Here is a 23,155-nt window from a genome sequence, read left to right on the forward strand (position 1 = left end):
AGTGGATGGAGACCGTGGTAATGGCACAGTGAGATCTATACTCCTTTTGGAATGTGTTATAGGGGTTGCAGCACTTTTATTTTGTATGTGTGTATCTGAATTGTATATACCGTCTCTAAAGTATATGGCCACCACCCTAATTGACATAACGGTGCAGGATGCTATTTTGTTTTAAGCAAAAATTTTTTTAAATCAATTATTTTAATTGTGCTAGAATGTATATTTTTTGATAAATTGGTGTGGTGCCTATAAAGACCATGGACTAGGGCCCAATGTTTGTAACTTCTTATTAATCAATATAGAATGAGACATTTTTGTATTCGTTTGGGTAACGAGCACTCTATCGTTTCCACTTGTAGTGATCTTGTTTCCTTTCATTATTGATATCAAGTACAGTTTTGAATTCACTGCCACCACACAAGGTACTGAGTGCATTCTATCATTTTATACCTTTAATATCATTTAGGGAATTTTTGACTGCTATAAGTTTAGCAATCATTTTTAAAATAAGGGTTTTAATTTATTGTCAGATCTTCACAAGAGTACAGATATTCCTGCTAGTAAAGCAATACTGATATTTTATGAATTTATGATTAGTAGTTTTTTAAATATTTTAGTAACTGATGATATAGAGTTTTTTTCACAGAGATCAGTATAGTCCTGCATGCTTTTTAATATACTAACTATTATTACTGTATATCAACTACGTTTAATTATACTATTTTATGCAATTATATTTTTTATATAAATATCGTTTTTATCATATTTTTGTGGAACAGAACTTGACTTATGCATACAGTATATCCATTTGGTATTTTCTTTTAAAGGTGATTTTCTGTTTTTTATTAGATGTAACGTTCGCTTTTCTTATAGTCAGAATCGTACAACTGGACTATAGATTGTGTATTTTAGAACACATACCTTCACTACACACACCTACACAATTTGCATTTTTAGATATTTAGTTTATTATAATTTATATTGTTTTATGCTGTTCTGTTTTCTACCCGCAAAAAAGGGGGAGTTTTGAGCACCCGAAAAGCATTGGCATTTTGATTACCTTTTGCTGTAAAATTATAACTGAACTCGATCGTGTTTTTTGACGCTCTCTAATCTCACTATTAATTTCTTCAGTATGGCTAACTATAGGGTAAAGAGAGATATATGGCCACACAAGCTAGTCCTGTGGACAGCAAAATGTATGAGCATATATGTCTAAGTATGTACTGTTGGGATATGTGAAGTGTTGAGCAACAGTAATAAATGCATTCATTTACAAGCTTAATAAAATTTGACCCCATTTCTGCTTGATTTTACAATTTATGTAGGAGTCGAAGCCAAAACTTGAGCTCTGACACCAGTATGGAAGATGGTGTGTTTAATGGATTAAAGCAAGACCCACCGTCATCTCAGCATCTCTTCTCAAGTCTAGCTGGTCTTCAGCCTGGGCCAATCACAGTGCAGTCTGGTTTAGTACTGGGATCCTCAGCAGGAGGGGGTGACGTATTTATACAAATGTCTCCACCACTCAGAGAGGAAGCAAGTGGTCGCTCTGAAACCAGCAACTTCACTCATCATCATCACCACCATCCTCATCACCGACAGCAGCCACAGCCACCAGCCCACCACCAACAGCATCACTTTCAACATTCACATTCCCGGTCATCACTTCTGCATGCAGCTGCTGGAGAACGTCACCGAGAGGAGAACAATGAGGAACCAGGCACACCAGCACCAGCCTTGTCTGAACTTAGGGCCATTGTCTCATGGTTACAGAAAGGGCTTCCTTTCATTCTAATCCTACTAGCCAAAGTCTGCTTTCAACATAAGCTTGGTAAGTGTACTACTAATGTGTTGTAACACAAAAGTATATTCAATCACTTTTAAGGCTCACAATGAGGACCATTTCAGAGGCCATCCAAGCCCTGCCTGAATTGGGCTGAGCAATACCCACACACACACACACACACACAAATCGTATAAGGCCCTACTGATATTCAGAAGCTTTACACTGCATTTTGCAAAACAACACAAGAGAAGCACATTGCAGGGAGGACCTAAATGGCTCTATGTTTATCACATGGCACACTTTTCTACTGTTTTGGGTGTTATGTTTTTGTGAAGTTTAAAATAAAGTGGTTCTAAAGGCTCAAGGTATTTTACCTTCATGTATTCTTTGCATGCAGGTAAAAAACCTTCTGTGGCTCCTGTGGCTGTCAATCACAGCCATCGAGCCAACAAGGAGAGAGCGGGGGGCGGGGCCGAGTCGTGGCTTTATGTGTCTAATGGATGCATAGAGCAGCTGCTCGGCAAGTGGCTTTCCCTGGGGGTACCTCTTGAGGGGGAGGAGCCAGGAGTGCTGGGGGAGATCCGAAAAGAAGAGAATCGGGGCAGTTCTGTACAAAATCACTGCACAGAGCAGGTAAATATAGACATGTTTGTTATTTAAAAAACAAACAAACAAAAAAAAACCAAAGCTTTAGTGTCACTTTAAAATGAAAATGTGGTGAAGAAAATATATAGTCTGCTATTACTAACATTCTTCTGAAAATTCTACATTGCCTGGCTTCAGTATTGAGTTATTGTTTCAGAAGAAATAAAAATTCAGAACTCCTGATCTGCATACTTATTTTGGGCTAGTGGCTCAGGAGGGACTAACACCATTTCTTTAGCCTAGAAGCCAAGCATTTATCACTTCTAGCAGCTCCCTGTTTCTGCTACTAATACAAGTAATCTGACCACAAAATGTTTCATTTTTATACAAAGTAACCTAAAACCAATACACATTAATAGTGTCTGTTCACCTATATTTAGGAGACTTGAGAAACTTGGCAGCTGTAGTGGCTGTATAATAGTATACATTTTTCTACCCCTACCTTTACTAGACATTCTTGCCATTTCTAGGACTTAATTACATAATTCAGATAGCCGATGATTCCATTAGACTAGAGGGAAAGAACATCAATGAGAGTAAAGCGTGGTACACACTCTAAATGAAAAACACTTACAGATTACTGTACTAACACAAGTGATGTTACTACACTGATCTCCCCCGCTGAGCTTTTGTGTTCTGACAGGTAGACCACTCCCCTACCAGGAAACACTGATCAATGCTTACAGCCATTGGCTGCGAGCTCTATTCGGATGCCGGTCAGCTGCTGGTTTTCCAGCATGCCCATTTGACAGAAGCCGGGCAGGCTGCTGTGTACACTGGCTGAATGTCGACTGGTTTCTGTCGAACCAGCCGATATTCAGCCTGTGTGTGTAAGCCCTAACTGTCTATGTTGCCTGTGTTCACTACTTTCGTATATTATTTTTTTCAAACCTTTGATTCACATATGGAGTTTGCTTGCTATTGGCAACACAGAGAGTTCTGTCAGATATCTGAGGCTCTGTACAATTTCTTAGTTAAAGTGTGTTACTGGTCAGCTATCATTCTACTTCATAATTAGCTAACGTAGACAAATGAATCTAGGATTTAGGAGCCAGAAGCCAGCCTTTAAAGTGACTCTTGTCACATGAATCAAAAAAGCTGCTGACAAATATAAAGTACAGGCACCAACACAACTGCAGAAAGTTTTAGTGGCTTTTCTCTTCCCAAATGCTGGACCGTTCTGATCAGGAAAAGCTTTAGAACTTCCTGGTAGTGTCAGAGCTTGCCGATCACCTCCTGCCTCCCAAACATTATAAGAGCCATTAAGACAGTCCATCATAATGATGGTTCAGTAGGAATATATAGAGGACAATGAGAGTATGGGCTTGCTCCAGCACCAGGAAGTGTAGTAGCTTTATCAAATCATAATGTGGCAATCAAACATAGAGGTGGCGCACTATATCTGCCTTTTTTTTTGGGTTAAAGCCACTAAAGGGTCAATTCACAAAGGTTATCGCATGTGAGAACAGGGTCACGTTACTAATTTGCATAAATTATCACATGCAGTAACAAAATGTCCAGTTCACAAAAAAAAAAAAAAAAAAAATTCTGCGTTATTTAAAGCAAAATTTAAAATGTGCTGGTAAATACCGCAAAAAAAAACATGCGGTAAGCTGTTAAGTCCAATTCACAAACAGAGCAGAAAGTAAAAAAAGATGCGATATTTATCACCAGGGTTTTGCTGGCGGTATTACATGCAGTATTTTTCAGATGCAGTGAGGGGGTGTCCCTCAACCCCTGGGAGTCTGGTATGGATATTAAGGGGAACCCCACACCAACATGTTTCTTAAAACGGCGTGGGGTCCCCCTCAGATCCATACGAGACCCAAAATCCCTTTAGATTGTGAGGGGAGCCGTACGCCTTATTTTATTTTGATGGGGAGGCCCCCACACTGTTTTTTTTTATCATTTGTAATTCCTGGCATGTTTTGTTTTCATTCAGCGGTCAGTGGGACACCCGCTGATAGCTGATAAGTCATCTGTTGTTAAGGGCGATGAACGTGCGATAAATTACCACCTGAAAATATGCTGTAATTACCGCAATACAGATATTTTACTGCAAGAGTTATTTACTGCAAAATTCTTGGTGAATTGCACATTTGCAAGAAATGTACCGCATGCATTATTTTACCACGTTTTTACAGTCGTTATTTTACTCTTCGTGAATTGACCCCTAAGTCACATAAAGAAACCTTTGGAAAGGCTACACCGCCTTAGCAAATTAGCAGCGTTTTGGCACATCGACTAATTGGCTAAGGATATTCCCAGCTTTAAATTAGAACATACATTTTACCTAACTAACTTCTGTACTAATGTAACCCTCCAGGAATAGCTGTTTGCATCGGAATGGCCAGTACTTTTGCCTATGCTAATTCTTCTGTCAAACACCAGGTGTCCCTAAAGGTAAGGAAATAATCTAACCAGCACAATGTAATAAAGGGAACATTGAATGTCTGAGCCTGTGGAAATCTTGTGCTGAGATCTCTCAGGATATAATGTATGTAAATAAGGGCAATATTGAATTTAAATGCTAAGTACAGGAGGAAACATAATTAGCACATTTCTGTTTAATTGGAGAATTTCTAGCCCAGCTCTGATTAGGAGTGGCCATGTACAGCCTGTTATTTGCAAGTGTTATTGATTTAAGCATCACTTGAAGTAATCAAATCATTTAGGTTTTGTTACTGGTTGGTAACTGGTATTTGTAAGTATGAGAACTGTATAGGGCAGATTGGGAAGTAAATAAACAGTAGTGCAATGGTTAGAATGAGCACAGCAGCTCTGTCACCATCTGTAGTTCTCAGGGATAGGTTCTTCTTTGTGTGGTCACCCTATTTCTAATGACTAGCAGTACTTTTGTATTTACTTCAGACTAGGTATATACACAGGATAAATTAATAGTTATATATTTATTGATTATTTTTATCTGAAAAACTACCTCACCACTTACATTTTGTTTGGAAATTAAAGTTTCTCTAAAGCCAAATGTTTGTTTAATTCGTTTTTGATAGAGTTTAGATTTTGAAGCCCCTGTTATGTTTTTGTAGTGTTTTGTGTGCATACTAAGGAAATGTATTTTATTTTTATATATATATATATATATATATATATATATATATATATATATATATATATATATATATTTGTATGTCCTGATTGTCTATTGTCACCAAGAAAGCAATGTCAAATCAAAAATGTTACAGTTGTCACCAGATCAATAAATCTTCTAGTGGATACATCTGTTTCTGTGAAAACTGTCTGATAGAGAATTTCCTCTCACTTCCTCTAGTGTTTCCTGTACATAAATAGATGTACATTTGCCCCATTGGAACACAAACGCCAAGAAAAAAACTTACCAGAGATTTAAAAAATGTAGAGGATATATTATTGAGTTGTCTAAACCAAAGAGGAGTGTCATATAAGTCACTGCTTTAAATTATGCATTTGTGTTGTTCACAGATTGTATGTATTCATTTAAAAACATTCACAAATGTATGCTTAATATACATTTCCCTATGTTTTTTTCTTTAAAAATAACGCAAGTGCAAAAAATACTTGTTGATACTGCTAGAAATCCGCTGTTCCCCTGACTCCCTATTTGAGCTGACAACACGTTTCTGCTGCATTGATATCCCAACCAGTATTGCAGCACTACCCCCATTCTCTTTTTCTGGACTACAGAACACTTTCTCTTTACATAACATAAGGGTGTGTTCTGCAGTCCAGTAGGGATAAACTCCCTGTTTGGGATTTTAGCGCAGCAAATGCAGTATTGGAATGTTAGAAGTACTCTGATTTTCTGGCTGTGTCAACATATATTTTGTGTACTTGCAGTACTTTTTTAAAAGCTTGTTCAGATGTTCGTCCAGAGGGCAGCAAAAGCAGGTGGCTCAGCAGCAGTGTTAAACCTCCACCCCCGACCACTCACCTGACCAAAGACATGATCGGGTCTGTACACATCCCCCGTCAAAAATTAAACCATGTCACAATTTGTGGGCAGTGCAGTGCTTGCAGTTGCTTTGGCTTTGCCTTTTATCTGCTCCCAGCTACCTGTCAGCTGGCTTCCAAAAAGCGACCCACCACAGATCGTCTTATCAGGGAGGCAGCAAGGGCTGGCATACATGAGAATGAGCCCTAAAATTAAAAAAAAAACCTGGGGAAATGTGCCTGTACTGCAGAGATGTACTCATTTTTGGTGGAATTTTGGCCAGACATACACTTTTAGTAAATATTTGAATCCATTGAGCCATTAATCAGTCATTGTACCAGTTATGTTTTTTTTATCTCTTCAGGAGAAGCGCTCTGTTGTGACAGTGTTTTGGATTATTGTATTCTTGATGGGGAACACATTTTACCTCCTATATAGCTTTCGGTCCCAGCAGCTGTATTACAGGTGAATAATCTCTCACCCATAGCATTCTTAAACTAATGTTGCTTTACATACACTTGTGTGCCCACTTTTACATACTGTACCTTAAAAAAACAACTGATCCTTGTAGTCAATATATTATACATAGGCAACTGGTCATGAATTAGCTTGAAAATATGCTGTAAAAAATGATATCAAATGGCATACATATACTGCAAAGGATACAGGGAAAACGGCTAAATTTGAATTATGTATGTGTTTTCATACTGTGAAAATATTTGGAAGTGTGGTCAGCCACTGTTGTGGTTAATGCACCTTTGCCATGATCCAAAACAAGGTAGGTGGCACACTTGGGGCTCGTTCACACCAAAAAGTGGCTTGGGAAACCTGCATTCCAAGTTCAAAGCTCACCTGGTGTACAATCTTCTGTGGGTGTCATTGTAATCCTAATGACACCCCAAACGCAGATCACAAATGCAGTGCATTTACCTACACCAGATAGTACTGTGGTACCATGCGATCTGGTTACAAATGCGTCGCATGCACTGCTTTTGGTGCAAACCAGTGTGATTTTAGCCCATTCAAATGGATGCTCTGGAAATCACATCGCACTAAATTGCATAGGAATGCAGAGCACGTTCCTGTGCGATTCTGGACTTTCCTGGTTCAGCATTGCAGCTTCCTATGTCACCTTTGGGCATCCAGCCTGCTCTTTTGACTGTAAATGAGTTCTGTCTATTGAGCACAGAGCTGGCTGTTTTTTTATTAAACACATATGCATCCCAACTTTAAACTATAAAGAAAGGTTCAGGGGGGCAGGAGAAGCCAGTGAGCTGGGTAAACTTCACTCTTTTATATAGACCCTTCGTTTGCAGCTTGTAAAGCTGAACATAGGCTGCTCGAATTTTAGCCGTTCAGCCCATGAGATTATTGAAAGAATGTGGATGGAGAGATCTCCGTTGTATTTAGATATCTGCGGCTGCTGAACTGCATGTGATAGGATGCAGTTACTGTTCAGACAATACTTTTCCACCCAGCTCAGTTGAGGTGCTTGTATGGCCAACCATGGCTCGAATTTTGGCCAACCCAGCAGAAGTCAGCTGAAATTTGAGTCATCTGATGACACCATAGATGGCCTGTAAGGCAAACCTCCAAGACTTGTGGATGATTCCCTATCCCAGCATGTGTCAGAGCTTTTCCTCAATTTTTTTTTTTGGGACAAACATATACCAGCTTATTGAGTAAGCAATCTGAAACTACTGTTAATGGTAATGGACCAGAAATCCTCTTTCACTGATCGGATTTTAGTGAACTGAAATCTGAGTGGTCAGTATGGATTTCTTGTGCTTATTGTACTGCTATACTGAATATGTTTGTCACTGTATTAAGACTAGTTGATCTTGTTGCACATGTTAATGCGGAGTATAAAGGTAATTTAAGGAAAATAGTCCTCTCTGACTAAAAGGATCAATATACAAAACTTAGTTTATTTGATATAAAACTGCTTATGATAAAGGAAAAATATGGAAACCAGCCATACATACGCTCTGCAGATTGAAATGTGTTTGGTGTCGAGTTGCCAACTCTCCAAGGTTGTGGATCACACTGCTGCTGGTAAAGCCTGCAAGTCATTATGAACTTTTAAACCTAAATTCTTTACTTGGGAACATGTACCACATTACCCAGGATAGCATCATCTGTGGGCACCTCTGATCCTGATATTCCTGATCATCCCCCTGTCCAGTAAACGTCTGTAGGGGTGCTGTCATTAGACAGGAGGATGGCATGTGGGTTGGGCTTAGGTCTGAAGTCAGGGTTGTCAAGGCCTTTCTTACAGAGTGAAACCAGTTTCAGGTGCTTAAAGTGATAATAAATGTTCATTTACCACAAAAAAAAAAAAAAAAACTAATACCTTATACTTACCTGCTCAGTGCAATCGTTTTGCACAGAGCAGCCCCGATCCTCCTCTTTACAGGTACCCTGCTGGCACTCATTGTTCGTTCTTTTCTCTGAGTGCCCCCATATCAATCCACTTGCTCTTAGGGCACTCATGTGTGCTCGCTCCTGAGCTCCACTCTGTGTGTCTATAAGTCCTCGATCCCTCCTCACTGGCTGTGATGGACAGCAGTAGGAGCCAATGGCTCCCACTGCTTCCTCTCAGCCAATGAGGAGGCAGAGATCCAGGAGAGCAGCCACTTTCGTGCATATCGCTGGATCGCATTCAGGCTCAGGTAAGTATTTGGGGAGTTGGTGGGGTTGCAGGGGGAGCTGCATACTGAAGGTTTTTTTACCTTCATGCATAGAATGCATGACGGTAAAAAAATATACACCTTTAGAACCATTTTAAATGAGGCTCCTCTAGCTATTAACAGGCACCATGTAGTAAAGAAGTAAAAATGGCTATAAGGGTGAAATTTTTTTTTAAACAAATAGTTGGTCATAGTACAAAATATTTTTTTTTTTTCATATCTCAAAAAGCACATTTGTGTACCTTTTTTATAACGCCAGTATAGACAGAAAATGTTTAGAAAGTCTTGTTACTGTGCACTAAAACAACTGCAAGAACTGACTGTTGTTCCTTTTTAGAATTTTTTTTTTTTTAAGGAAATGTTTAAACAATTTGACATTTTTGTTTATTTCTTACACATGCTTTATTTTATTTTCATTTTTTTTTTTAGGTTCTCATTTAGTCCAATGTTGTGTGAGTATTTCCATTATTTTGGTTTTTCTTTTGTCATCCTGCTTTTAATTTTCTTTTTGTTTGTTTTGTGATCCTTCCACTAGTTTATTTCAGGGTGGTAAAGTAAGTGTCTTGTGGGGAGCTGTATTCCGAGGAAGGATGAGTCCAGAGTCAAAGATCAGTCAGGGAAGATTAAGAACACGACTGTCAGACAAATGTTGTACAGATTGTTCCACATTCAGTGAAGGTCGCCTCTGTTCTGTTCTATCGTTGTAACTGGGACAAAAGTGTCAAGACGCCCAGTCTGGGAGCATGTGGCGCCGTTCACGGCAGATTCAGTGACATGTGGTGATCACTCATTGTCTTGGTACATCCAATAGTTTGATGATAAACCATAGATGAAAAATGTGAGGGGACTATTTGTTAGGACAACAAAATAAACAGAGCAGGCAGTTCTTTTGAAGTACAAATTAATCAAGGTAAATCTGGGGCTCTTTGATAATTAAATAATATACTTCCTGACATTGTTAAAGTAATTTGTAACTTAGTTCTAAACCCAAGAACACTAATATATTGTGACTTGCTAGTCCTTAATTGTGGTGCCTCTATTATTATATTTATTTGTTTCTTTTTTTTAGGGGGTTTTTTTTTCAGTAATACTTTGTCTCACAGTGATATTGCTCACTCACTCTACTACATCTGTGGTAGAACAGTGTGTCACCCTAGGATAGAAAGTTTGTTAGGACTATAGAACATCCCCTTTCCCCTCTCTTTATCTCATAACGTGGGGTAGGTGTTTTGTTGTTCAGTGATAACCTGTGTAGGACTGATATGAGGTTTGAGAACACTTTAGAGTTCACAGAAAGTTACAAGTTCTTTGTATTTCTGGCAGGACCAACAGGTAGTTTTTTTGCACTTATTGAACAGATATAAGAAATTGCTTTTAATGGTATATTAAACAGACCAAAAAGGTAGAAACTAAGAGAAGTTTGCTAGGGTTAAATTACACTTTACCTGTATTTGTTTCAAACCTATGCGCTACACACACCATGTTTAATAGAACTAAACTCTCTTTTTACATTAGCATTTATGATAATTACCGTAGAAAGAAGTCCGACCCCCATGTTTTTGCCCATAACGTGTTAAAATGCTTAAAAAAGCATTCATATCCTCTTAATCCATTTAAGACCACTACTTTACTGTTCCCAGTAGAGATGTGTAGTGAGCAGTGGCTCCCATGTTGCCACCATGTGACTTGTGGCGGGAGGTATAAATGGCATATGCCGCAATTCCTTAGCTGCTTGGCCAGCAGAGCATGTGTGTACTGGGAAAGTGATTGCATTGTCAAGTTTACATTGGCACAAACTCCTTTAGTACAGATGTGAAATAAAGTCTCAAGAGTGAAATTGCTGTTTACCATCTCAATAAGGGCTCCGCAACTGCACCGCAAACGCCGGCCAGGCATTTGCGGAGTGGCACCATAGACTTGAATAGGAGGCTTCAACCCCTGACTTGACCAGAGGCGTCCGTTTTGCCGCGACACTAATGCTCCCGTTTGAACAGCACTGTGTGCTGCAATGTGCAGAATTTTCCCAGGCGTTTGGGAAACGGTAAAAACGCTTGCCAAACGCCTGTCTGCCGCTTGCAAACAAGCCTAGTGTGAACGTAGCCTAATATTGTCAGCAGAAGCCATATATACATAATGTACAAGAGGGTTTTCTGGCAGGATCACCAGGTATATTAAAAAAATGTTCAATTGCAGAGCTTGGAGATTGCTCACTGATATGTTGTTTCTCTGTTTGCTTATACGTACACTTTAAGGGTCCATGCACACTGATTTTGTACAAGCGTTAAGCATTTTATTTTCTGCCAGAAAACTCCTCTCAAAAACGCAAACCAGGAGGGTTTTTTTCCCCTACCGTCTTTCAGGCCAGCACTCTGAGAGACCTCGGCTCCTCCCCATCTGAGGAAACACCTCCACCTACAATAAAAAAGCTCCACTCCCCTCTGACCTCAGTTCAGGTGTTTCCTCCGGTGGGGAGACACGAGGAGGCGCAGGAAGACGATAGGGGAGCCGAGGGCCGGATAGCCGGCTGTGAGGCCCGACGCAGCCGGGAGTGAAGGCCGGAGTGTCCGGCTGCATATCCTCCCAGGGCAGGCTGCCAGCAGTGAGAGTGCATCCCGGGGGACGGGACAGGGCACTTACCTGCTCTTCGCCCCCCGACCCCCTCCGGCGAGGGGGGGCGTCGGGGTGGCCGTGGTGAGGTCTGGGGAGGATCGGGGGGAGTTCCGCTCCTTCCCATGCTGGCGGTCTGAGGGCTTTGCCGGGCCGGACGTCGGGAGATGGCGGTTTCCGGCGGAAGGGGCGGGGCTTCGCCCAGGACCGCGACTTCCGCTTCCGGTCGCGGCCTTCACACCACGGCGGCGCGAAATTCAAAAATGGCGGTGCGGTGCACAGCGGTCTGGGGGACAGACCTGCACCAGGCGACCACCCTCCGGTACGAGATGTCGGAGGCACCGGGACCAGGAGATGCCAGCACCAGCCAGTCACAGGTAAGGTGCCTCAGTGGAGGCCTCCCCTACCTGTGGGCCCCTAGCAGTGGGAAGGTAGGACAAGGGGTCTGCGGTTTTTCAGGCCCTTGTTTGCTCTGCCGGGAAGCAGGGGGGGGGGTGTTTAGTGTCGGACTGATTGGGCTTCCCTCCTCCCCCCTTTTCTTTTGTGTCTTTCAGGGCAAGGCCCGAGCTAAACTTAGGCACCAGGAGCCCAAGCGGAGATGCCCTTCCTGTAAGGAAGTTTTAAAACAATCTTGGCGAAAGGTTCTTTGTGGCCCATGTATACAGGGGTTGGTGAGGGAGGAGAAGCCGGAACAGGGGGACCTAGCCAGGTCAGTGAAGGAGTTGGCTACCATCTTCGACTCCTTCAAGTCCCTCATGGAGAGGTTTGCCCTCCCATTACCTACACTTCCCCCCCCCCCCCCCCCCAGGTGGCTTCGGTGAGTCGTCGGGAACCCCTTATGACCGGGGAGGAACCAGTGGGGGACTCCCAGTCTGAGGAGGAATCAGCGGGTGAGGGTCCCTCGGAGGAAGGGAGGGGCCCCTCCCGGTATAAGTTGACCCTAGAGGAGGTTGATGAGCTCCTGGGGGCTATATACGAAACCCTGGACATTAAGGAGGAGGTTAAGGCCTTATCTCTCCACGACCAAATGTATCAGGGATTGGAGGAGCACCAGCACAGAATGTTTCCTGTGCATGACATTTTGGTGGACACGATTAAGAAGGAGTGGCAGGACCCGGAAAGGAAACCGTTCTTCTCAAAAGCAATGAGAAGGAGGTTTCCGTTTTCGGAAGACCCGGAGGCGGTCTGGAACAAGAGCCCCAGGCTAGACGCGGCCTTTTCCCAAACGACCAGGAGAACTGACCTAGCGTTTGAGGACATGGGGGTCTTACCAGACTTATTGGACAGAAGGGCGGAGTCTCTCCTTAGGAAGGCCTGGGACTCGACCCTGTACAACCTGAAGCCGGCCATGGCTACGACAGTGGTAGCCAGGAACTTAGAGTATTGGCTTACGCAATTACAGGCCCATATTGTGGCAGACTCTCCCAAGGAAAAAATCTTGGCCTCTTTTGAGACCCTTTTGCAAGGAGTGGGGTATATTGCGGATGCTTCCGCAGAGTCGGTGAGATTGGGGGCCAGGTCTGCTGCCCTGACCAATTCAGCCAGAAGGGCGCTGTGGCTAAAGACATGGCAGGGGGACATCACTTCAAAAGTTAGGTTATGCGGCATCCCCCTCACAGGAGACTGTCTGTTCGGCCCGGGGTTGGAGGAATTATTGGACCGGACAGCTGATAGAAAAAAGTCCTTCCCCCTCAAGAGGAAAATGCAGGAGGGGGGGACACGGAAGGCCCGCCCGGCAAAGAGGCTGAGCCTGCGACCGCCTGGTCAGGGTAGGTCGGCTGGACAGAGAGGTAGGGGAAGAGGGGGAGCGATTTTTCGCCCTCCTGAGCAGCCCCAAAAACCAAGGTGACTTGGTTCCTCCTGTGGGGGGAAGATTGGCGGCATTCCTCCCACAGTGGGAAGCCGTGGTCACCAGCCCCTTCATTTTGGATGTCATCCGAAGGGGTTACCGGTTAGAATTTCTGAGACCGCCACCCAAGACTTTTCTGGTGACGACCCGTCCAAGGGATCCGACGAAGGACGCGGCTCTGGTGGGCGCTTTGGAGATTCTAGAGTCCCAGGGGGTCATCTCCAGGGTTCCAGTAGCGGAGCGAGGGAAGGGAGTTTATTCCCATGTGTTTGTGGTTCAAAAGCCGTCTGGGGCGTTCAGACTGATTTTGAACCTGAAACCCTTGAACAAGTCAGTGCGTTACCGGAGGTTCCGCATGGACTCCATTTTTACAATCAGGTCCCTAATCCCACCAGGTGCATTCATGGCATCCGTAGACTTGAAGGACGCCTACCTACACGCGCCCGTGGCGGAAGCCTCTCAGAGGTTCCTCAGGTTGGCAGTGGGGGGGGAGGAAGGAATTCGACACTGGCAGTTCAGGGCTCTTCCATTCGGCCTTTCCTCCTCGCCAAGAGTATTCACCAAGGTTCTGTCAGAGGCACTGATTTCTATCCGCTTAAGGGGGATTTCAGTGGTGGCCTATCTGGACGATTTGCTGCTCTTCGCGGATTCAGAGGCTCACTTACGGCAAGACCTGGTTATAGTGAGCAACCATCTGGAAAGCTTGGGGTGGATTTTGAATCTGGGGAAGTCCTGCCTGGTGCCTTCTCAGAAGGTGATTTACTTGGGCTACACTCTAGACTCGGTAGACCAAAAGACCAGCCTGACTTTGGAAAAAGTCACCAAGTTGGAGGCCGGGGTCAGATTACTGCAGGGGAGCAGGTCAATGTCCATAAGACAGGCCATGTCGGTACTTGGATTGCTGACAGCGTCCATTCCGGCGGTTCAGTGGGCAGGTCTGCATATGCGTCCCCTCCAGTTGTGGATCCTGAGGGTTTGGGACAGGAAGTGTCACTCCCTAGAACGCAGGGTCTTGGTGCCCCCCAGTGTGAAAAGGTCTCTATGGTGGTGGAGGAGATCGTCCAGCATAACTCAGGGGCTGTTGTAGTGCTTTCCGATTTCCGCGCCAGGGGCTGGGGAGCCCACCTGGGAAATTTGGTGACTCACGGGGAATGGTCCTTAGGGCAGAAGGGCAAATCCTCGAATTGGAAGGAATTGAGGGCAGTGTGGGAGGCTCTGCACTCCTTCCAGGCGGGGGTCACGGGCCAGCACGTGCGTGTCCTGACGGACAATGCCACGGCAGTGGCTTATATAAACAGGCAGGGAGGGACGCGGAGCAAGGCCCTCGGGGCCTTAGCGGCGACACTGTTGTCCTGGGCAGAGCTGAATTTGGCGTCCCTGTCTGCGATACACTTAAAAGGGGAGCTGAACCAGAAGGCAGACTTCCTGAGCAGGACTCGGCTCAGGGAGTCGGAATGGGCCTTGAACCCCGATGTCTTTCAGGAGATTGTGCGAAGGTGGGGATCCCCAGATGTGGACCTTTTTGCCTCCGGAAGGAACAACAAGGTCCCAAATTTCTTCTCTCTATCCCGCTGGGACGGGTCCAGAGCGGTGGACGCATTAGGTCAGAGGTGGGAATACCGGCTTTGTTACGCCTTTCCCCCGGTTCCTTTGCTCCCCCTGGTCCTGAGGAAATTCAGGACAGAGGGGACCTCGTTAATCCTGATAGCTCCCTTCTGGCCGCGGCGGGCGTGGTTGGCGACCCTAAAGAGTTTGGCCTCTCGTCCACCCTGGGAGCTGCCACCAAGAGAGGATTTGTTAACACAGGGGCCGGTTCTTTGCCCCAGCGTAGGAAGATTGCGGTTAACGGCCTGGTTTCTGAGCAGCAGCTCCTCTTAGAGAAGGGGTTCTCGTCTAGGGTGGTGGCGACATTACTGGCCAGTAGGAAGGAGGAGACCCAGGCCATTTATGGTAGGGTCTGGGGTTGCTTTACAGCCTGGTGTGACCGGACAGCAGTGGCAACCCATAGTTTGGTTTCCGTGTTGGAATTCCTGCAGGCGGGAGCGGACAAGGGATTGTCTGTCAGCACGCTCAAGGGCCAGGTCTCGGCCCTCAGTGTGTTCTTGGAGACGCCCCTGGCCAGGGAGGCGTTGGTGAGTAGGTTTTTCAAAGCTCTGGTGAGGCAGAGGCCTCCGAGGTCCAGACCATTTCCGGTGTGGGATTTGGCCAAGGTGCTCGGGGGGATGACTAGGGCTCCGTTCGAGCCCTTGGAGTCCTGTCCGATAGGTGAGCTCACCATTAAAACGGCTTTTCTGGTGGCGATTACCACGGCGAGGAGGGTGTGTGAGATGGAGGCCCTCTCGATCAGAACACCTTATCTCCGTATTTTTTCAGACAGGATCGTTTTCAGACCAGACCCGTCCTTCATTCCGAAGGTAGCTCGGAGTTTCCAGAGGGAACAGGACATTGTCCTTCCCTCGTTTTTTCCTGACCCGGTGGGGGTAGATCAGGAGAGGTATCATTGTTTAGATGTCAGAAGGTGCGTTCTCCAGTATCTAGAGAAATCTAGGGAGTTCAGAAGCACCGAATCCCTTTTTGTTTTTTTTTAAGGGGGCTAGAAGAGGCAAGAAGGCGTCTAGAAGGACGCTGGCCAGCTGGCTGCGGCTGGCGATTGCAGGAGCGTATCAGGCAGAAGGCCTGGAGGTCCCGGAGGGTATCAAGGCGCATTCCACCCGAGCTGTGGCGGCTACCCAGGCAGAGTTAGCAGGGGTTTCCCCAGGGCAGATTTGCAGAGCGGCAACATGGTCCAGCTATGACACATTTGCCAAGCATTATAGACTGGACCTGGTCTCGGTGCAGGAGCAGGACTTTGGTCGTAAGGTCTTACAAGCAGTTAGCCCGCCCGAAGGGTGAGTACTCGCTTATCCTCTCAGAGTGCTGGCCTGAAAGACGGTAGGGGAAAAACCAAGTTACACTTACGGTAACGTCTTTTCCAGGAGTCTTTCAGGCCAGCACCGGTTTCCCACCCACTGTTGATATTGGTTATGTGAAGATGGCTTATTATGATTATGTTGTCTCGCATTGTGTCTCCCCAGATGACCGGAGGATGCTTGGAGAACTGAGGTCAGAGGGGAGTGGAGCTTTTTTATTGTAGGTGGAGGTGTTTCCTCAGATGGGGAGGAGCCGAGGTCTCTCAGAGTGCTGGCCTGAAAGACTCCTGGAAAAGACGTTACCGTAAGTGTAACTTGTTTTTTTTTTCCTGCCTCTAAACTCTGAGCTTAAAATATGCTTCTAAACGTCCTAATGTGCATGGACTTATGGATAAAATTAGCTGCTTCTACAGGCAAAACACAAAACTGTAGAAGTTGCATTTCTTAAGCCAGTGTGCATGGACCTTAAGGCCGAGTGCAGTAAGCAGCAACAAAAGCTAATAATGTTTTTTCATTATTGTAATTCTGTAATCTAAAATGTGAAATCTGTTGGTTTGTTATGGGTAAGGTGCACTTTACACACCACCACTGCCCTTAAGATTGCTTGCTGTAAAGCTGTAAATTGTGTGGCCAAAATTCGATGGAATGAAAAGCAAAATTAGGCTGTGGGTAATAGTGAGATTGTATGTAAAGTCAGATGTACTTCTCAAGACCCCCTGTGAATATCCATTTTTAATGATACGTCAAGGGAAACAGGATGAAGTCGTTAAAGTACATTGGGCTATGCTGATCCCTTCAGGAGATTGGACACTGGCAAACACAGCTGAAAGGTCTCTTTCACATGGGTATGAAAAGAGGCTGTTCATTTGCTGCACATGCAATGCTTTATGCCACAGCAAATTTAATAGGATTGTCGCGTTGATAGATGACACTACCTGTCAAACTCACCCATTCATGGCAATGGGGCAGCACCGCAACCGCAAGCTAAACACTTGCCTCGCAGTTGCGACACATTAGTTCCATTACAAATTTCTGTTAAAAAAACAAACAAAAAAACAGGCATTCAGGTTTGCCTACTGAACACATGACAGTGGCTGCTTAGCCACACACTGAAAAGCAATCCACCAACAATCTCTTTTCAAAGAAAAGTGTGAACTTAGTCTAAGACAATAGGCCTTTTTCTTTCAGCAAGTTTCTACAGTTCAAGAGGGGGGCTCATTTTTGCAACTTTCCAGAATGGCTGATGCTCGACTTTGCCAAACCTCGCTGTGTAGAAGTGGGATCCACCTTTAATGTGGCACGGAGGGTTCTGATGACGCTCTCCTAGACACCTGTGTATAACGTGTGAGTTAGCCACAGGATGCTTTATAGGTCCAGGGTTGCAGTGTGCCCATCTGGTGGAACACTGGCTCTGCAGACTCATTAGGGAGTGGGCACAGACTATCTGGATGGGGGCCTGCCTGTCTATGCCCAGTGTGTCTATGTGGGAACTGCAGGGCCCTTCAGGATCTAACCTGAAGTAAGTCAGGGATTTGCCCTTTTGTGAAGGGAGCCTAGTGGTGCTTGCCTTGCTTCGGTTCTTCCCCAAGGGGGTTAACATCTGGAGCTCTGGCTGCAACACTTTTGGTCACAGGGCTGGTGGGGAAAAGGAGAGCTGTGCCATATTTAAATCTGGCATTCAGGTAGACCACTATTGAGTCTGCATGAGCCCTTTGGCTGTACTGCTCCTGTCTGAGTCACTTCCCAGTTGTCTCACTGTGCAAGAGAATGCCATTTTCCAGTGTGCGTGCAGACCTCTGTCATCCCTCCATCCCCTATGCCCGTGCATCACCGTCACAATCCTCTGCTGCTTTACAGTGACAAGGCCAAAATCAGCATCAACCTGCACCAGCAGTGGTTTGTAAGTACCCCTTGTGGGCAACCGTTCACTTGCATACTTAGTATGGCAGACCATAAGGGCAGCAGCCCTATTCTTGTTTGAGGAGTTGGTACAGAAGGAGTTTCAATCTGCAAATATAACTTCAAAACTTAAGGAGACCATCTCAGTCCTTATTTATGCAGTCCACAAATGCATAGACTAGGCAGCTATAATTAAACTTACCAGCCCTAAGTCGACTCCCATCTATCTGAATGAAATGATGACTTGCCAGACCTGGATGAACTTATCCTTTAACAATGTTCATTTATCCTGATTTTGATCCGGACTGACAATTTATTCAGCTGGTAGAAATATTTATGAGGCATTTTGTATGTAGTCCATTTATCTCGGACTGTGTAAGGTGGTGTATACTCGTGTCTCCTTTGTCACTACCAGTATGGATACCGTACGCTGTATACCGTACACTGTATTGTTTGTACTTTATGATGTTTTTTTAAAAAACATTTTCCATCTGTTAGAAAAAAAAAGTTACTGGCCCCAATACAGCATTTGTAAAAGCCCTCAGTTAAGACTCTTTCAGCACATTAACTTCTGCAACCCATTTTGTATAGTGATTGGCCTAATCCCAAATCTCCAGAATGGGCCTCATTTTGGTACACATGCAAGGTACCATTTGTGTCAAATGCTGGTCTGAAGAGCATCAGTGCTAGAAATGCCTCTTTTGTATGCTCTTTGACAGAGAATGCTTCTTTGGGAAACTCCTGGACAACAAGATGGCCATCAGGGGAAAGAGTACCCTTTCATTTTGCTAAGCAATTAGTATTCTGGCCACAGAAATGAATTAACGCCCAAGCGCTTGATGTCTGTAAGCACACCAAAAATATTAGACACTTTTACAAGTATCAGGCGTTTTTTCTGCAAAAATACTGCTGCCAGGAGAAAAAGCTTCTAGGAGAGTTTTAAAAATGTCCTGTCTGCATGAGACCTTATAGTGCATTGAAGAAACTTAGGCTACAATCTGCGAAGACAAAGCACATGCAAACACCTGACAATGCCTGTTAACCTGAAGGGAAATGAGATTTCCATACCATATTCACTTCACATGTTTATTTTAGGTACATGCATGCTAAGTGGTGTGACAGTATAAACCTTTCAGTTATTTATTACCTATCAGAGATACCGAAGTATTCCTCTCAACAATGCTTTAACCAGTCTTCTTGAGGTGATTGTAGCCGTATTAGTGCATTTGCGACAGAAACAATTGAGTACTGTCCGTGATACTTTTTTTATTTGCACTAACATACAATTTTGAGGACAAGCTTTCGGGGTATGTCCACTTGTTCAAAGTCCAAGCGGATAAAGGGGGAGCAGTTGTGATGGATACAAACAAATACATACAAGAAGGCCAGAGGCAGCTGGGCAATGCCATTTACTACAAAAAACTGGATTATGATCCGACCCAGGTCTTTGCAAAGCAATTAAAAGGTCTCATTACACTTCCAGGCCACCTACATTCAGAACTAGTCTCCTCAAATGGTCAGCCATATTTTTGGTAGGCATCAGATAAGATCTGTCCTATGTGGTAACCAGGGATTTTTTTCTCAGACAATAGGTGCTGGAACTCTCCCTTACTAAGTCACCCCCTGTCTTCGCCCCCTACCCACCTCCTGAGCACCGTTCCTTGATTCCACCCTCTCCCAGTACCACCCTTTTTAGAGAATACGGAAATAAGTATAATTTTATAGTGCTAAGTAACTTGTATGGAATTTGTTAATGATAACAAGAAAAGCAGTAAAATAGACCCCCCTCCAGCAACAATAGATCTCCCCCAACAACAACGGATGTCCCCTCAGCCAGCATTAATAGACCCTCCAGCAATCAGCACCCATCTCTCAACAGTAGATCCATAACATCTACTAGTAACAGAGAGAGCCTCTAAATTTTCTCTGAAGCCCTATTGCGCTTCAGAGGCTACTGACGGACAGTGAGGAAACAATGTCATGCCTCCTCAACGCCTGTTTGCATCAGTGTTTGGGGCACTTCCCTATTTGCTTGACTATGTAGCGCTACATACTTGTTACTACATGTCAGGTGCATTTTGCCGTGGACGTGAAGCATTGCATGAACACCCCTGTCCGCTGCCTATAGCAGCTTAAGGGGAAGAAGTGGTTGGCGGACAGCAAAAACATGGCTCAAAAAAAAAAAACGCGCCTGAATGAAGCTTTACACTCTTGCTGTATTGCTATGTCAGGAATATTCTTCTGCAGACATGTAACTTGACTAACAGATCTGCTTTAAAAGTTTCGGTACAACACAGACATCTTCCAGCACTGCTTTCACACGCTAAAGAAAAATCTTTCCAGTATCCGCTACAATTTTAAACTAATTTCACGAAACTCTTCACTTTCATGAAATTATTCTTTGTTGTCCTTGTTAGGGGGTTTGCTGGGTAGTTGTACTCCCTTAACAATTTTATTTATCACTAAAAGTTATAACTTAAATATGCTTTTTATCCTTTGTTTGTGAGAGATACTGGGGTAAGATTGGCCTCTATTAACGTGTTGAACATGCATTATGTTTTGTTCTGCTTCACAGACAGACAATCACACTGACAATTCATTTAGTTGTCTCCTCACTGCTTCTGATCCCTTTCGTTTAATATCTGAGCCATGGAACAGATGTAGGCAATTTCATTGTCTCCTTTGACAGGTTATTGTGCAATGGAGTGTGCACTATACCTGAGACTAAATCTTGTCAAATAGGATAGTTTAGTCTTTTACAACAACTTTGATTACATGTATAACAGTAATGGGCAATTTTCAGAGGCAAGAAATCCCTGGAGGGCACCTTTCTCGCATTATAATGCTCTAATTGGCTTATTTGTGGATGATGTCATGAACTGCAAACCAAGGCATTCAGGGACAACCAACTTTTTTCCCCCCCCTTTATGGTTAACAATAAGCTTGCTTTAATTATTAAAGCGGACCTGTTATATTCATACAACACCAAATAAAAAATAAAATCGTTTAACAATTTGCTCTTATTCTCAGAGATAGTTTGCTCAATAATGTTCTATGGAAGGGCACAGGACTGTTTGTAGACTCAACTCTTCTCTGTAAATTGCCTTGATGGATGATTGGTTGTTAAGGAAGGTACTGCCATGATTACCTATTACGTTCTGAGTGTGCCTGTGGGAGCACCTATCCAGTTCCAGCAGGAAGGTACAGCCATGATTACCTATTACGTTCTGAGTGTGCCTATGGGAGCACCTATCCAGTTCCAGTGAAGGGTGACACTTCAAGCAGTCCTATGCTTTTTAAATTGGAACTTCACTCTCAGTCAGCCTTGACTATTTTGAACCCTTATGCTGCTAGCATTGGTAAATACATAGAAAAGTATATACTTGTGTTTTAATATTTTTTTTATATTTCTTTAGTTAACTCCTGATTTCCAGACCTAGGCAAATGATGTCATACATGCTGGCAGTCTTCAGGAGGGGAGTAGGGCTTTTCTCAGCTGAGCACACTCTCCTGCCTGTATGCCTTAGCTAAGGGCAGGTGGATTCCAGGAAGTAAATGCTACATGAATCATCTGCCCTTACTCAAAATGGCCATGGACAGAAATGTAAGGGTTCTTTTTCAAAGTAAATTCTCAGCAAAATAAAGCATGGATACATGGATGGTTGGGAGAGTTTGCTTTGAATATTAAATATGAGTTAAATATTTTTTTTGGTGCTCAGATGAAGTGTAATTCCAATTTAAAGAGGAGCTCCAGTCTTCTGTGTAAAAATTAAAAATCAGCAGCTACAAAAACTGTAGCTTCTAACTTTTAATAAACAGCCACCCACCTGTCCTGCAATCCAGCACTTTGCTCACCCCATCCATTTTCATTTAACATCTTCTTTCCCCAAGCCAGCATCTTCAGTGTAGGCACCAGGCTGTGACAGCTTGCCACCTCACAGCCGGGTGCCCACTGCGCATAAGTGGGCCGTGCTGAGCATTGTGAATGATCCCGCAGTCTTCTGGGACCTGTCACATGGTCCAGAAGACTGTGTGAAGGATGGGGGGAGTAGGACTTCTACTCCAATCACCTAGGTTTGTGGAGCAGAAGTGCTATTTCATAAACAGGAGTGGGGGAGGAGGCCTTAAATCAAAACTCTCCCTTTTGGATTTATTTATTTCAGGTACTTATATAGCACTGTCAATTTATGCATATATATATATATATATATATATATTGTACATTCACATCAGTCCCTAACCCTCAAGGGGTGTACAATCTAAGGTCCTTAACTTACATTCACGCATACACATACTATGGACAATTTAGACAGGATCCAATTAACCTACCTGCATGTTTTTGTAGTGTGGGAGGAAAGCGGAGTACCCGGAGGAAACCCAAGCAGGCACAGGGAGAACATGCAAACTCCAGGCAGGTGGTGCCGTGGTTGGGATTCGAACAAACAACCCTAGTACTGCCAGGCGGAAGTGCTAACCATTAAGCCACTGTGCCGCCCTATGAAGCTCTACCTTACATTGGGACCTCCCTTCCCGTGGTTGAAAAGTAACATAAACATTAACAAAAAACCTGTAGAGGGGGAAAAAAGTTTATGTACTTGTCTCTCCTTAAACCTCTGCTCCAGGGGGTGACGTCATCTTTTTGCCAGCGAGATCCAAACCAATGGTGAGTGCTCCAGATCTCGTGAGAATACACTGCAGTACAGTGCTGAACTTTCCTTCAGCTTTGATAACTAATTTTTCTAATTTTTTTTTAATGCATTTTTCTAGCAATTGCAGAAATTTTCCATGCTATAGGCTCTGTTAGAGTATTAGGTCTTGACATGGCACTTAAGCATCAGG

General features: G+C 44.0%; 1 protein-coding gene across 1 annotated transcript in view; it reads left to right on the top strand.

Moving 5' to 3' along the window:
* RNFT2 (ring finger protein, transmembrane 2) overlaps nt 1-23,155 on the top strand; it is an 86,763-nt gene that overhangs the window by 8,685 nt on the left and 54,923 nt on the right. Inside the window, exons 3-5 of the mRNA XM_089677076.1 lie at nt 1,329-1,834; nt 4,761-4,837; nt 6,727-6,827. Coding sequence (XP_089533202.1) covers nt 1,329-1,834; nt 4,761-4,837; nt 6,727-6,827 — 684 coding nt within the window. The remainder of the gene's footprint in view (nt 1-1,328; nt 1,835-4,760; nt 4,838-6,726; nt 6,828-23,155) is intronic.

Source organism: Staurois parvus, unplaced genomic scaffold, assembly GCF_062004578.1.
Source record: "Staurois parvus isolate SC_StPar_1 unplaced genomic scaffold, SC_StPar_1.0 ptg000014l, whole genome shotgun sequence".
Taxonomy (NCBI): Eukaryota; Metazoa; Chordata; class Amphibia; order Anura; family Ranidae; genus Staurois; species Staurois parvus.